The sequence below is a fragment of the Canis lupus genome, assembly GCF_048164855.1.
Source record: "Canis lupus baileyi chromosome 16 unlocalized genomic scaffold, mCanLup2.hap1 SUPER_16_unloc_1, whole genome shotgun sequence".
Lineage (NCBI taxonomy): Eukaryota > Metazoa > Chordata > Mammalia > Carnivora > Canidae > Canis > Canis lupus.
Window position 1 is genome coordinate 1,649,655 of NW_027326424.1, and position 17,141 is coordinate 1,666,795.

Here is a 17,141-nt window from a genome sequence, read left to right on the forward strand (position 1 = left end):
TCTATCAGCCCATGACTGCTTCCTGTTTGCTTTGTTGAGTAAATTTTAGAATTAAAAATTAACTCATATTCACTGTAGCAAACTTAGAAGGGAAAGACAAACAAATAGAAGGAATCTGATATCTTCACAACCTCACCTCCAGAAATAAAAGACTGTGACCATTTCGTCAGGTTAGTGTAAGAATTCAGAATGGGAACTCTGAAGCCTGGCTCCCTGAGTGGGAATCCCCACTCTGGCCACTCAGTAGCCTGGTGAGCCTGGGTAACTTGTTAGATCTCTGAGTCTTACTTTCCTTATCTCTAAAACGGGAGGAATCATAGGCCCTACCTTCAAGAGCTGTCGTAAGGACGAAATGGCACCATACCCTTGGAGCACGTAGAAGAAATCATCTAGTAGCATATGACTCTATTTTATGAAGTTCAGTGCATGAAGGGGCAGACTCAAAACTAATACACTAATACCACATGGCTCTTACTTCTCTAACAGCCTTAACAGTTACATGTTACACGTTCCCCCATTAAGGGAAAAGCACAAAGCTAACTCTGTGAGTTAGCTAGAGTCCCAGACAAGCAGAGTAAAGAATTACTGTTTCCTCCCTGATAAAATGGCAATAACACACCTGCCCACCACTCCCTCACTGACTACAATCATAACTAATTATATTTTTTCCTGGGTTATATCATCTCACTAAAACATGAGCTCCATTAGGGCAATGACCCTGTCTTTCTTGCTTTCCATTATGTTCCTAGCACCTGGCAGACTGTATGACACAACATTTGTCAATGAACATTCACTAAATAATTCACAGAAATGAACAAACAAGGTTGTCATAAGGATCAAATGAGATCGTATATGTGAAAGCACTCTGAAAACTACAAAGCATCGTTAATATATTGTTAAGCGAATGTACAGCATATTTATTTTTTGTATCTCCATTTTCCTCCAATAATTGAGAGAGAATTGAGCAAGAAAAATAACTTGCTGCTGGTGACACAGCTTATACTGGCAACACCCAGACTCCAGATTCTTGTACTAAGATTTCAAAACTGCAATACATCTTAGCTCCACCAAAAATCTGTACTCCCAGTTGCTCAGTGAATAAAAGTTTAACAAATAAAAGAAAAACAGGTAAAGCAGAAGACACAGGAAAACCATATCACACTTCTGGGGTAAAAAATATTTGGCCCAATCGAGGAACATGATGCTCTTATAATTTCAAATATCAAGATTAAAAAGAAATGTCAAGTCCTACTGGATCATTATTTACAGACACTAGAAAATACAGGAATAAAAATCCAGCTACAAGTCACAGGTAGAGGATACTACCTGTCACCTGTACAATAGTAGGAGAAAGCAATTTTAAGTTTCAAAATAGCCTCAATTTTATCAGCAAAATAGGTCTGTAGCACTCTCCATAAATCTAAGTAATGCAAAATCTTACACCTAAGTATTTTAAACAACTAGGATTAAAGATCCTTGAGAAAATCAGCTTTTCTTTAGAGCTCACACACTTAGCACTGTTCAAAACAGAAAATCATTCCTTTACCATCTACTTGTCTTACTTAACTCGATATAACAAAAACTTCAAAGACTATCCTGTTTAATTTCTACTTAACCCAGGAAGTTAAGCCCAGTTACACAGTAACGCACATTGTCTCATTTCCTACTGCTAGGGATTCCTCACAGTAAAACTGCTGCTTAAACTGCATAGGTGAAAATAATCATTTTAAGGGTACTTAATCCTAATAGACAACATTTATTAGAAGTATTGAACTGAAAAAAACAAAAAAAAACAAAAAAAAAAAAAAGAAGTATTGAACTGAGAGTCACAAAAATGTTCATCACTTTGACCAAACAATATCATTTACAAGATTCAATACTATAAAAATAATTCAAAAAATGGAAGAAAAAAAAAAAAAACCTAGGCATACAATGCTATTCATAGAAGTATTACTCACAAAAATGAAAAACTGGAAGCAATTTAAATGTTAAAAAACAAGGAAATGGTTAAGTAAACTGACTTGATGGATTATACAGCTATAAAATAGGATTGCTATGAAAAATGCAAAGCAAAATGAAAACAGGTTATGAAAAAAGGTTAACATGCTGGCTTTCAAAATTGAATGCATAAAATTAACACACTTTACAGTACATTACTGTATGTACTGTATGCTATTCCTCAATTTATGTTTCTTTTTTTTAATTTTTTTCAATTTATGTTTCTTTTAAAAAGCATAGGTAGGTGGAATTAAATTTTTTTTAATTCTTTTTAAAATAAGTAAAAATAACACAAAAAAGCATAGGTAGAACATAAATGTAATAATGCCATTACACCACTGTTGGCCCAAAATAAAGATATAACTAAAGAATATTAATTCATAAAAGGATATGAATTAAAAGGAATTCTTCTACATTGCCAGTGGGAGTGCATAATGGTTTCAGAGAACAATCTGGCGCGGTCTTCTATTTTTTTTTTTTATGATAGTCACAGAGAGAGAGAGAGAGAGGCAGAGACACAGGCAGAGGGAGAAGCAGGCTCCATGCACCGGGAGCCCGACGTGGGATTCGATCCCGGGTCTCCAGGATCGCGCCCTGGGCCAAAGGCAGGCGCCAAACCGCTGCGCCACCCAGGGATCCCTGGCGCGGTCTTTTAAAGATAAACGTGCATATACCCCACGGCCCAGAAATCCTGCTCAGAGAGACTCTTAACACATGTGCACCAGGAGACATAGTACACAACAGCAAAACACTCTAAACAACCAAATGTTCAACAGGAAAATGGATAAATCTATTTTATCTATTTTATTGTTACACGCAATAAACTACAACAGTGAAATTAAATGAAAGGCAATCACGTGTAGCAACCTAAATGAAAATGGGAGGGGGGGGGAAGCAAGTAAAAGAACATTAAACACGGCTTAATACCATTTTTATAAAGATCAGAACAAATGAAGCAAAAAATATTATATGGGAACTTTTTTTTTAAGGGACCACAAGACCCAAAAATCTGGAGAGCAGTTACCAAAGGAGTTGACAGGAATGAGATGGGATGGGGTACGAACACATGCAGCAGCCTTAGCGATGTTTTAATTTTTATTTTGGTTGTAGGTTCACATATGTTCATTTTATTATCATACTTTGAAAATGACATGCTGTAGGTACTCTTTTATACGTGTCAAATAAGTTTATTTTAAAAGTTTCTGGAGAGAAAATAAAAGGTCATATACTCTATGATTACAACCATGGAAACATGCATTGGGAGAAATTTAAAAAACAATGAAAACAAATTAAAACATACCTGGGATACTAGGACACAGTAAGATCCTCTTTTCCCACATTCCTTATAATTTGACTCTGCTTTTATAAATAAGTACATATTTATACATATATATGTATATCTTTTCTCAACTAAGTAGGCTCCACGCCCAATGTGGAGCCCAATGAGGGCTTGAACCTACAGCCCTGAGATCAAGACCTGAGCTGAGATCAAAAGTCGGAGGCCTAACCAACTAAGCCACCCAAGTGCCCCTGTGCTTTTATATTTTTAAAAAAATATATTCTCTCAAAGATACACAGGAAACTAGTAACATGATTACCTCCATAGAGAGAAACTGGCTGGTTAAGGAAAAGTAATTGAGAAGGAAACTTTTCATCAAATGTCCTTTTACTTTGATTCTGTACTAAATCAATATGGAACATATTCAAAAATTTAAATTAAAGACTTTAAATGTTGTCACTAAAGACTGTTATCGATTTAATTATAATCTTTTACCTAATGAAGCTTAAAAATAAGTTTTACAAAGGACTACGCCGTAAACGTTTTCTATGGTTCCCAAACTCTGTGAAGATACCAGAAGACACCGCCACACACTCACATGTGTGCTGTCAGGACATTTTAAGTTTGGGGGGCAAACATATCATCTGTCGGACAATGCATATTCTAGACTGAGATAGTTCACGTTCAATGTTAGATCACGCTACATTCCTTTCATGTTACATCTTCGTGAAGCCAGGTCTCCAGCAGTTGCTGAAAAAGCCAGTGCCATGAGACAATGAATGTGGGACAGGAAATGAGGGCTGCCGTGTCCAGCCTGGTCCCAAGTCTGAGAAGCTGTACAGTGCCAAGGGGCACTTACGTCCCTATTAGCAAGTAATTTATTTACAAATGAAATAAAAATTCAAGTCTTTCACTTCTGTGTCATTTTTTTTTAAAGAGCTACTGAGTCGTTAGGACACATGTACTGCCCAAGTTGTTTAGACTGAACTATTTTTTAAATGGAAAGACCTTGAGGTGTGTCTTTTGGCTAAGGACGTGCCATGGAAATATTTCCAAAACACTAAGAGACCCACGAATGAAGAAGTTAGGAACTGTGAATCTATTTGGAAAAAACTCTCTTTATATAATCGGTATGTTCTTTGGAAACATTTTTGAAAAAAAAAAAAAAAAAAAGGAAACATTTTTGAAGAGAAGTATCTCCACTAAAATACCAAAAGGGACCAAAAGTGTTAGCCACCAACTTCATCTATCTTCTTTAGAGGAAGCTAAAGCTAAACCTTAAAGGCCATTAAAACACGACACAATGAAGAAGGGATGTAAGCTCTCCAATTACGGTAGGACTCCTGCAGGTAGTTGGCTACATGGACCACACTAGCAAGCAGGTAAATACCTAAAGACCTTTCCCTTTTGCAGTGAAATTTTCCAGACTTTTCTCTAGAGGCTTAAAAGTTCTATGGATAAAATCAGAAAAGCAACCCAGGGTAATGAGCCTTCCTACCGTCTGCCCCTCGATAGCAGCTCGCTGGCGCCCTAAGACATCTTGCAGCTGAGTGAAATGCTGAATGAAGGCCACCACCTCTGCCTGAAAGCGCTGTGTGTGGACATACTGCACGGACGCCATCTGGAGGCTCACTCGGACATCGTGTTCTCTCCGGAGCAGAGGGTCAGGCCGGCCGTATCTGGGAATAAGCGCAGAAGTGTGATTTGGGAGCCAGATACCAGTCAGCATTGGAAGAAAACGGGCTCATTTAGGGGTTTCCCTAGAAAACAGCTTTAGCTTTTGAAATGCAAATCCACACTCAGGTTGGACAAAGTGAACTCCAATACTTAACTCCTTCTCTAAGCTGTGGCAACCATGTTAAATAAAGTCTGGTGTGATGGCTATGGCTATGAACAGACGGGCAGTCCTGGTGCTAGATTCCCCCCCCCTCTTTTTTTTAAGATTTTATTTATTTGAGAGAGAGTGAGAGAGAGCATGAATGAAGGGGATATGGACAGAGAGGGAGAAGCAGCAGACTCCCGGCTGAGCAGGGAGCCTGGGGCTCAATCTCAGGACCCTGAGATCATGAACTAAAGCCCAAGACAGATGCTTAATCAAGTGAGCCACCCAGGCGCCCCTAGACTCCCTCTCGATTCCAGAACTCACACAGAAGCCACCTGTGGCTCATGCCTCTTTCCCCGCCTTTACGGAAAAGTGAAGAATCACTCAAAGACTGTAACAACATGGGACTCAAAAGAGGACAAAAATAAGTCCATGAACCAATGGGTAAAGAACATTAGGCAACAGAATCAATGTTTCTAGGGAAAACTGTCTCCTGGAGGTAGAAAGAAGTCTTCTTTTTACTTCAGGGCAATGTAGGCCAAAGAGGTTTAGCATCTACATTCCAAGTAAAAATTAGAAAACTTTTATGATGGGTTTTCATTTTAAAGGACATGGTATCATAATAGTAAATTATATGGGACACAGTCACAGGGGAAAGAAACTCAGAGTTGCTTAAGCACCTATTGTGTGCCAGGTAGATAGTTAGGACTTTTATATTAATTATCTCATTTGGGATCCCTGGGTGGCGCAGCGGTTTAGCGCCTGCCTTTGGCCCAGGGCACAATCCTGGAGACCCGGGATCGAATCCCACGTCGGGCTCCCGGTACATGGAGCCTGCTTCTCCCTCTGCCTGTGTCTCTGCCTCTCTCTCTCTCTGTGTGTGACTATCAAAAATAAATAAAAATTTTAAAAATTTTAAAAAAATAATAATTATCTCATTTATCAGGGCACCTGAGTGGCTCAGTTAAGTAGCTATTGTTGGCTCAGGTCATGATCCCAGGTTCCTAGGATGAAGCCCCACTCGGGCTCCCTGCTGGATGGGCAGCCTGCTTCTCCTTCTCCAATGCTTGTGCTCTCCTGCTCTCTCTCCCTCTCAAATAAATAAAAATCTTTAAAAAATTATCTCATTTGGGCAGCCCTGATGGTCCAGCGGTTTGGCACCTCCTTCAGCACAGGGTGTGATCCTGGAGACCCAGGATTGAGTCCCACGTCCAGCTCCCTGCATGGAGCCTGCTTCTCCCCCTGCCTGTGTCTCTGCCTCTCTCTGTGTGTCTGTCATGAATAAATAAATAAAAATCTTTTTAAAAAAATTATCTCATTTATCATAAAATTACACCACTGTGGTAGATAGTAATATAAACACATCAATCTACATTCTCAGTAGATTATGATATACTCCCCCTAAAAATGAAAGAAAAAGTTCTCAGATATCTTTGGGGACAGTTTTTCTCAGCTCTAGTTAAACATGAGAATCACTTTAGCAAATCTTTAAAAAAAAAAGAAGAAAGACTGAGCACTTCCTTAGAGCAGAAAATCTGGGGGCAGAGCTGGATATCTATATTTTCTAACAGCTGCCTAAGATGTTGAAAACCCACTTTTAGCCTTCTGAAGAAACCATTCTTTAAAAACTAAAAGGCCTAAAAATGCCTTCTAAATTCTAAAACTGAAAAGATTCAATATAGATTGTCTTTATATAGAAAAAAATGCATAATATGACATCCATATCATCAACAACTTTTTCAGGCTGAAGTCATTCCAGAACATTGAGAACTAAATGAAAACTGATCTAAATTCGTACCCTCAATATTTATTATTCATTATATTTTATTTATTTATTCATGAGAATAAAGGCAGATGCTCAACCACTGAGCCACCCAGGTACCCCAAAGGTAAAAATCTTTTTAAACTTTTATTGTTTAGCCAACAAGAATTTGAAACAGCAAACAAATATGACAAAATGTCAAATGAGAAAAATTGGTATTTTTACTTAAAAGTCTGGAAGATGAGTGCTTCTTCCCCACTTGTAGTGAACCGCTCTCTGTAGAATTCTCCATGGGCTGTAAGGTCACTCAAGGACAGGCTCCCAATGCTTCCCTGTAAGGCCAGGTCTCCATCTAGAGTTGTTAAAATTAGAACACATCCTTATGTATCTTTTTTCATACTACACCTTAAATATGTCTGGCACAAGAACTGATACACACGTCTCAGACTTTTCACTATTTATCCAAATTAAATGTCAAAAGCAAATTTTCATTTTCCAATACATCCATCAAAAACATTTTCCACATTATTTCAAATGGTCTCAACGCAGAAGTCCAAAGGGAGTTGAAACAAACGGCTTATCATACTTTAACCTTTATAAAGGGGAAGAAATTAAACTGAATGCATACACAAAGGATAAAACATTTCTAAATACAGACAAAATGAGATCCTTTCTGAGATTAAGACCACTAATTAGAATTAGTGAAATAGCAAAAGGTCTATTAATTGTACTATGAATAAAAGAATCAGGGAGGAAGTGTCAGAGATATGTCAGGTATTCAGGCAACATTAAGTGGGTGTTAGTGTGATTTAATAAAAAGTGCAATTAATGAGACAGACACTGGAGACAGATCTAAAACTACTCTGGTATTTATTACAAGAATGAAACCCCTTGAAGGTGGAAAAGAACAAAGAAGGATGTTAAGACATGCGCACCTAGGATGTGAACTTATGATGAATCATTCTTTACATGGTGTGGATATTAAAAAGTGATACTGTGAACTGCTGCTTCCATAAAACAAGTTCTATCATCATAATTAGCTCTACAAAGCAATGACTTAGGTGTTTATATTTGCCATGCTAGTTCAGCTCTCAATGAACTTAAGATGTTATATATATGACCCTTATATCTCTAACTAACTTATCCCAATTTTAAAGGCCTATCTCTTCTGAGCTTTTATAAATTAATTTAATCTACACCAGGCATGAAATCTCAATTCCGGGTCATTCCCTTCTCAAAAGACATTCTTGTTTATACCACAAAGTCAACATTTGAGCTCTGTGATCTTCCATATTTCACTATCTGTTCCTTAAGGAAGGAACAGTGTTTTATTCACACTTTATAAACCTCTACTATTTAGAACTTGATGTGTCTGATCACTTGTGTTTAACAATTTCAACCTGCAGAGTCCTATTAGAATGCCAGCTGTGCCACGTCCTCCTACCTAAAATCACACCGCCTACTGGCGGCTCTATTTATGGCAATAGATTAAATATATACCCTGGTTTCCCAGGTGTAATTATTAATTATGTCCCCTTTCACTCTCAAAATGTCACAATTTGGACAAAAAATTATATATAGTCACCCTAGACAGAGTGTGTTAAAAACACAAGATAGATGCCACCGCCCCATCCCAACCAAACGAACCACATTTTGGGGATGGGGCAGGAAGTGGGCAAACACTTCTATTTTTAACAAGCTGTCCACATGATTCTTATCCATAAGGCAGTATCTGGGAACCACTATCAGCAATCATAGCTAGACCAAGAACTTTTTGGTCTAAGCCACTGATCCCCCACCTTACTTTGCACGTGAGGACAATTAGATTTGTCGAGCAGGAGGCTCAAGTTTTTACCAGATTTTGCAAGTTTGATTTCTCTCCACTTACCAATCATTTCCAGGTGTGCCACTAATTTGGACACACTCGCTTTAGCAAGCTCACTGGTGGTCTTATTCAGCACAAGAGAGAGTGAATGAACCTAAGAACATGGGAAATAAAGCAAGACAGATCTTATTGGGAGAGAAAAGATACATGTCAGGCAAACAGAAACAAATTGAGGAAGATACAGAAAGGCTCAGCGAATTTGAAGTAAACACTTTTGTGGATGCCAATTTCATTTTTGCTTTCTTTTTCAGTCACATATAATCCGAAGAGAAAGCTGATGAGAAAGAGGCTCAACTGAACAGCCTAAAACCATGGGCCTCTGGTGTCGTCTCTGTGCTCACCTCATCTACACTTCGTTAGTGAAACATGTTATATTATAAAACAATTTTTCTCACTTTTGCATGTTTTTAATATTGCATTATTCTGTAATTACTCATAGAGATTCTTTACATCTTACCTTAAGAAATCCATCCAAGCAAAATGATAAATAGGACTTAGAATTCTGTTTACTGACTAGACAAATATTTAATAGAAGTCTCTGGTGATCAACTGGGACTTCACCTAGGAACTACCATCAAAGATTTTCTTTTCAAGGGATACACAGAAATAGGAACACCAAAATTCTGTCTTAGGAACCACAATCCTTGTAACAAATCCTGTATTGTAACATTGTCATTTCAAATATCAAAGGACTTCTATATATAGGACGTGTTGAGACAGGTACCTTAGCGTCATCAGTGGGGATAAGAGAGCAGTTGGAGAGAAGGAAGGTGAAAGTCGAAAAGATGGGACCTCAATTCACATTCACTGCTTCCAAGTACCAGACTCACCCCTGTATTTTCAGTGCCTGCCACTAAGCAGGTGCTCAGTAAAAGTTTGATGAATCCACAATAAGGAGGAAAAAAGACGGAAGAAGGCAGAAAGAAAAGAAGAAGAAGAAAAGAAGAGGGAAGAACATTTGTAGAGGAAGGCAGAGAAAAAAGGAGGGGATTGTTGTGGGTGCAGTGGCCTTGGAGACTGCAGAAAGCTTCCTAACAGACACACAAGTCTCAAGGAAACGAGATTATCATGAAAGAGGGAAACAGAAAGCTTCTAGTCACTTACGTAATCACCCAAATAACAAATACAGTGAGGCTAAAAACGCTTTGATTAGAGGAATCCAGCTGTCACAACCACACCCTGTTCTTAACGTGAATCCTAACATCACTAAAAGTGGGACAGATGTTGCATTCCCCGGGCGTGACTCAACAAGAAGCACCCAGCGCGACCTACGAGGTGTTCTTAACACAAAGGTGAACCTGAATCTGAGGAAGCCTCTAGAGCTAACTTCCATTTCTAAAATTAGAAGATCAAAGAAGTCAAATGGCACCAAAAGGAAACCAAAAGAAAAATCCAGAATGTGGGACACTCTGCAGGATACTAACCCTGTGTCCACAAGGTTTCCACAAGCCAATGGCATGGGGGGAATGAAGACTGGTTTTCTTTAATTAACAGAGATTTAGGAGATATGACAGCTAATGACAGCTAACATAACATGTGAACCTTACTTGAACTCCCAACCAAAGGAGTCACATGGTATTTTATTTAATTCTCCCCCTTTTGTAGACGGAGAAACTACAGTTCAGAAAAGTAAAGTATTCCAATGAATTGCAGAGATCACAGAGAAGACATGAAGTTTCTTAACCATTCATTTCTCTCTATATAATCCACTAGTAAAAGGGCTACTCTGAGATAATCAGAAAGATCTGATTATGGATTGAGTAGTGTTACAGAATACCAAGAAATTCTCATTAATTTAGTTAGATGTGGGTATGTAAGAACATGTTCACATTTTTTAGAAATGAATACTGAAGCATCAAGAGGTAAAATCATGTATCTGGAATTCTGCTTTCTTCAGCAAAAAGAAAAAAGGAATAAAGTAAATGTGATGAATCTTAAAGGAACAGAGTAAATGGAAGTTCATTAAACTATTTGTGTTATGTTTGAAATTTTTCACAATAAAAATGTTTTCAAAAATTCTTATTCTAAAATAGCCCATTGCTGAAGGGCATTATCTGGTGGTGTTCTTGTGTGAAGCCAGCTATGTCTATCTGTGCAAAGGCCTCTGGAGCTCTTCCACACCCAACACCAAAGGGTTCCTGAGGCCATTCATGACTGGTACCCCAGGATGAAAGTCACGGCTACATAAAAAATGAGGTCCAAAACAATGACTGAAGCCTCTCCAGTTGCCATTCATCTGGCTAAACAAGGTTCCAGAGGTCTCAGAGTGCCGCAGAGGCACTCATCCACAAACAGAGATGGGAGAGATGACACTGATGCATGCCCAACTCTGCCCCGAAAGCTCTTCCATTTCTAGAGGAATGCAGCCTCTTGCCAGCTAAGGAAAGAAGACAGCAACTGGATTAAACATGACTCTCCTCCCTGACTGTTCCCCAGCAGCAAGTGCAAGTCCGCATTTGCTAAGACAAGTAGATAAAAAACTTCGCTCTCCAGGCACAGATGTCATCAGCCACTGCAGGGAGTCCCGGGCTCTGGAGGGTGCTAGTTCCGATGACATGCCCCCAAACAGTGAGTTGAGCTGCTGCTTACACATCTTACTGTGCTAAGCATACAGAACAGAATATAACCTTAAAATCAAATTCTATCTTTTTTAAGTGTTTTTAAACATTTACAATAAGAGTATCAAGGACAATTGTAAGTCTGGTAATCCACATAATAGCAAAACTATAAAAGCTATCAATCGCTGAATGCTCACTTCCTACCAAGCACTGCGCAAAAGGCTCCCCTCGTATAATTATCTTACCTAATCTTTGCAACATTCCAATGATGGAGGCACCACTCAACACCTCCATTTCATCGATGAGAAAATTGAGAGAGAAAGAAGTTAAAAATTGTGCCCAAGGCCACACAGCTACAGGTTACAGCAAAAGTGCCAGGATTCAAACCCAGGCAGTCTGACCTGAGACTTCATTCTCAATGGCTGTCCTGTTGCCTCAGTGAAAGCCAACAATGTTCTAAGTGAGCAGGGAGAGGATCAAAGCCACATTCTAGAATAGCTACTACATCCCAGATACTCAGCTAGGTACTTTACATACATTACCCCCATTTAGTTATCTTAATTAACTGGATGACAGAAGACCAGCAAACTGAGGCTTCAAGAAAATAAGGCATTCCACCAAACTGCAGGACCAAAAGGAAACGTGGACGGTTACCTAAACCATTTATTTTTCTTGCCTCCAGATGGGATTTATGCTAAAACCTTACCTAAAATATTAACAGACATCCAGAAGACTATATATAGCTCCCCTGTCAGTAAGATCTATTTCTTAGGGTGAATGAACAAGGGAAATGATACCTTGAGATCCAGCTTAGTGTTAACTGGATCCTGAAGTTCAGACTCTGAGAGAGCATTTGATTCTGACTTCACATTTTGTAGAATGTCCTCAGGCAGCACCTTCATTGCATGGTTGTCGGCAGTGGAACCAATTCCAAAAAAATCTAGTATCACGACCCAGGTTTGTAGTGTGATCAGCACATCCAGGCAGTTAAAATCAACATCAATGTTCCGGTTAACTCGATTATAACTGGAAGTGAATTCTGGATGTTTCTTATCCACCAAGAATATATTGATATGTACCAAGGAATCATCAAATTTACTCTTTCCAGCAAGTATCTTGGGCTCATCTACTGTTGGTGAAGGAGGTGGGGTCAAGGGACAGTCCTTGTCTTGGACTTCCTTTTGCTTCTTCCGGGATGCTGAGGTGGGTCTTTGATACAGCTGGAAGACATTAGGAGCCTCTTCCATGTGGGAAGGGAGAGACCGAGGCATGTCAGGATACTCCACATTGGATACTGAAGGACAAGACTGAGAAAGATATTCTTTTTGCGCTAAACTAGATGGCTTAGGGGCTCCCCGAGACACCATCAGGTTTTTATATTTAGAATCTGGATTTTTCTCCAGTAAGTCTTCCATCAGCAGAGAGCGCAGGGCAATCTGAATAGATAAAGTCTGAGGATGGTCTTTACTGAATTCCACCTCAAAATCCTGAAACTTTAAGCTCACAAGACCCTGGGCCCCCAAAGTCAGATCTCCACTTAGCTGGACTTGAAGCTCTGATATACAAAAGTTGGCTTGAATCTGGGTAAAAGATCTGACTTCCTTCAGAGACAAGGACTTTTGAGAAGAGTTAGAAAGGCTGGAGTGGCTGAACAATCCATTCTCCTTCCTTTCAATAGAAGGTTCTCCACAGGTACTGAGGGAAGGCAGAGGAGAATTAGGGCAAGGTGAGGAGGCTGCACTGGCCGAAAACTTATTCAGATCTTCACTATACACAAGATTGTCCAGCGTTTGTAAAACCTGCTCATACACGTGCTTTGCTAACACCACCTGCAGTCAAAGAGAGAAATTCAGTTATCCCACTACCAATTATTAATTGCACTCAAATGCACCTGCCCACAAATTTCCAAAGTTGATGTTTACGGGTTTCCCCAAGATGTTACAAATTAGTTGACTGCAGGACTATCCCTTCTGTTCCTTTTCTGTCCTTAACTTGTCATGACCCATGTCTACTGATAAGGCCCTCCTCCTGCCTCCCCCAGCACCTCACAAAATAATCTTAACACAATCAATGTTCAATAAGTACTGTTGACTGTAGGCCTGAATCTGTAAAATCACTCTTTCTAACCCACAAAAACAACTGCAAAAATTGACAAGGACACTGCCAAAAGTCTAATGTGGTGATACCACAGAACAGAAAAATAAGACTCGCGGTTCTAAAACTCGCTAATCACCACCAATTAGCCTAACAACCTTTGTTTAGTTCAGCTAAACAAAGTGCTTTGTGGGCAGCCCCGGTGGCTCAGCGGTTTAGTGCTGCCTTCAGCCTGGGGTGGGATCCTGGAGACCCGGGATCGAGTCCCATGTCAGACTCCCTGTGTGGAGCCTGCTTCTTCCTCTGCCTGTGTCTCTGCCTCTCTCTGTGTGTGTCTCTCAAGGAATAAATAAATAAAATCTTTAAAAAAAAAAAAAAAAAAAGTGCTTCGTAATCATAATAAAAAGCCATGATCACTTATGTTTCCTCTCCCCTTATATTTTGTTTTTTTTTATAGTTTGTGTTTGATTGTAACTTAGTAAAAAAACATTTTCACACAAGTTTTTTTATATACTTATAGGCAATTTTTTAACAGAGAAATTCCAAACAAACATAGAAACGGCAGAATTGGAAAGTGCCTGTTCTAAGCCCCTACTGAACTAACGTGTACCATCAGAGGCCACCCATGGAATAAGCCCTTCTATGAAGGACTGGAGGGGAATGTTACAGTGGACGGATCCAGATCTCCAGACCTGCACAAAATCATCAATCTCAGCATCACTAACCCAGAGACAACCAAGCATTACATGCCTCTTGACATAATGCAATAGGAGGAACCAACCCCACTGCTGAAGTGTTCTAGCCAAGAAAAAAAGGAACCTGAATCCAGTTAAACCTGTAGAGTTAATGTACAGCATTATAGGAAATGTGGGAGAACAAATTGAGTGACGCCATAAACGAACAGCCAGAGCCAGACTGTGGGACAACCTACAGGACAACTCACCTACTTGTCACAATGCAGTAATAGTGTGGGGAAGAAAACGAGAGGGAAGCTAAACCAAGACCCACACAACATATCACACAAACACAATGTACAGGTCTCATTTGGATCCTGAATGAAACAAAGCAAAAGTGAAAAGACCTTTTTCTTTCAAGTAATCAAAAATGTCTCTGAAATCTGAAAATGGATTAAAATTTGTTATGTTAACCAAGGAATCCTCATTTGGACATAATAATACCATTTTAGTTATGTAAGAAAATGCACGTTGACTACAGAGATACATTCTAAATATATAGCAGTAAAAATGGTATGACTGGGATTTGCCTTAAAAATAGTTCACCAAAAGGAGTGCTTGGGTGGCTCACTCAGCTGAGCGTCTGACTCTTGATTTCAGTTCAGGTCATGATCTCAGGGTCATAAGATTAAGCCCCAAATCAGACTCTGCACTGGGCGTGGAGCCTGCTTGAGATTTTCTTTCTCCGTCTTCCCCTCCCTACCCTATCCCCACCTAAAAAATAAAAAAGAGAGAGAGAGAGAAATGAGACAAATGTGGCAAAATATTGATAACTGCTGCATCTAAATGATGGGTACGTGAGGTTCATTAAACTATTCGACTGTATGCTTTAAATTTTTCATAATAAAGTGTTTTTAAATTATTAAAAATATGAATTATTAAATAATAACTTAGACTGATTTACAATCATTTTTAGAAGATTTTCATCAAAAATCACAGTAAATGAATGGTAACCATAAGAACATTAAGTCAACATAATCCAACAGAATTCATGTTATAGGGCAGCCCAGGTGTCAATGGTTTAACACCACTTTCTGCCCAGGGCATGATCTTGGAGTCCCAGGATCGAGTCCCACATCAGACTCCCTGCATGGAGCCTGCTTCTCCCTCTGCTCTGTCTCTCTCTCTCTCTCTCTCTCTCTCTGTCTCTCATGAATAGATAAAATCTTAAAAAAAAAAAAAAAAAAAAAGAATTCATGTTAAAAAATAGATTTCAGATGAAAATGTCAGTCTAGTAGCCACTACTGGTTATGCAAAAGTTTGGCCAAGATAGGAAAGCTTTGGGGAAAGTTCCCTCACCCAGGGACTCATATCCAGGAACTACTGATGTCAAAAGGTACACATGTTCTGTGAACAGCACTCCTGAGTTACTCTAGAACAGCTGCCAGATACAGACTAATGACCAAGTACTGCCCAAGGCTAGGGTCCACTGTCCTAAGATCCTGCCTGTCCCTGCTGTTTTATAACAATACGCTCTTTGCTCTCATCCCTGTGAAAGCAGGAAAACTGACACTTCTGAAGGAAAAGGGATGACAGTTGTATACACATATACTCATCACACACACAGGCGTACTCACCATATACAAGCGCATGTGCAGACACACACACACACACACACACACACACACAGAAATCCCTATCCTGGCCCATTTCATTTCAAAGAGGGCACAACTAATTCTCCCTTGAGAGGATCTGTCAACAGCTCAAATAATCAGATTGTTTCATAGGCTGAGCCAAGTATGTCAAAAGAGTGACAAGAACTATATCCTCCTGGGAAGACAGGCTCTGATTTTTTTAAGCAGTAACTCTGTTTTTCAAAGGCAATGAAATAAAAGATCTGCCTCCTCCTTCTATAGAACTCACTGTTCCTCCACATGAAGGTGGCCAACAAGACTGACTCCACAGCGATGAAAGCACACAATGAAAAGGCGCCACTTTCACGGAACAAGTTATTGACAGTAACAGGCAGTCACAACATCTCTTTGAATCTACATATTCTCCTTCTAACATTTTATATATACAACTATATAACAAGATATGGACACATCAATGTGGTATAAATATAAATATAGGAATTAAAAAAAAATACATAGGAATTCAAGTGCCCAGACATGAAAACCAACAGGTGTTTACCTGAACTGGGTTGACAAATTTCCCCTCGATCTTCATGATGCTAGAAGTTCCCAGGTCATCTGGACTAAGGGAGAAAGTCAATTCAGATTCTCTCTCTATAGGGATCTTCTCCAGTTTAAATTGAATGGTGGTGTTGTTCAGGATATGAAAAGCTGGCATGACACAGAGAAAAAGGACAGATTGGAAATACTAATACTTATTGCACTGTGCTGATGAAGTACAGGGTGTATAAAATAGAGTCTGTGAGTTACCATTAGAGCAAGACAGCCTTGTCTATGATGGAGTGCAAACTCATAGCAAGACCAAGACCAAAACTCATAACAAACAGAGGTACAACATAAATTCATACACAAAAAAGAAACAATATGCTCTATTTCATGGCTTCAAAGTACAATGCGATGAACATTAATCCAGACCAGGTCTCTAAACTTCCCTTAGCCTCCCATGCCAGCATTTTCCAAAGCAAACTGCTCATCCCTACCCAGCTTTCAAGTACAGATTGATCCCTCCTACCAGGCCTACATCAAAATCAAGAACAGTACCAGGTTCTAAGTGAACACCTTTATCCCAAGCAGAGAAAGCAATCTTTAGGTAGGATGTAAGTGAAAGGTGAATTAACACCTGAGAACCACAAATGAAGAAATTCTCAAAGACATGAATTTCTTTCTTCACCAGTAAGTAAAGCCAGGCTTTAGGGCTCACCTGATGTTCATGGATGCCAAGACTAATAGATTGAACTGTTTGGTTTTTAGCAGATCAGATCAAGAACACAAATATAGGCATCTTATACCCAGACCCTGAACCAATCCATTACAGAAGATGGTAGAAAACTGTTAGGAAAATATAACATCCACAGACTAAATTTTGTATTCCACT

At 39.2% G+C, this 17,141-nt stretch overlaps 1 protein-coding gene across 8 annotated transcripts in view; it reads right to left on the reverse strand.

Annotated features, from left to right (window-relative positions):
• LOC140629521 (intermembrane lipid transfer protein VPS13D-like) overlaps window positions 1–17,141 on the reverse strand; it is a 245,136-nt gene that overhangs the window by 194,873 nt on the left and 33,122 nt on the right. For all 8 annotated transcript variants that reach the window (XR_012027379.1, XM_072819044.1, XM_072819043.1 and 5 more), the window contains 5 exons: window positions 16,266–16,417; window positions 12,102–13,133; window positions 8,750–8,840; window positions 7,087–7,213; window positions 4,776–4,956 (listed from right to left, as the gene is read on the reverse strand). Coding sequence is in view for 7 of the 8 variants with exons in the window: in XM_072819044.1 (XP_072675145.1) it covers window positions 4,776–4,956; window positions 7,087–7,213; window positions 8,750–8,840; window positions 12,102–13,133; window positions 16,266–16,417 (1,583 nt within the window). In the remaining variant the exon portion in view is untranslated. The remainder of the gene's footprint in view (window positions 1–4,775; window positions 4,957–7,086; window positions 7,214–8,749; window positions 8,841–12,101; window positions 13,134–16,265; window positions 16,418–17,141) is intronic.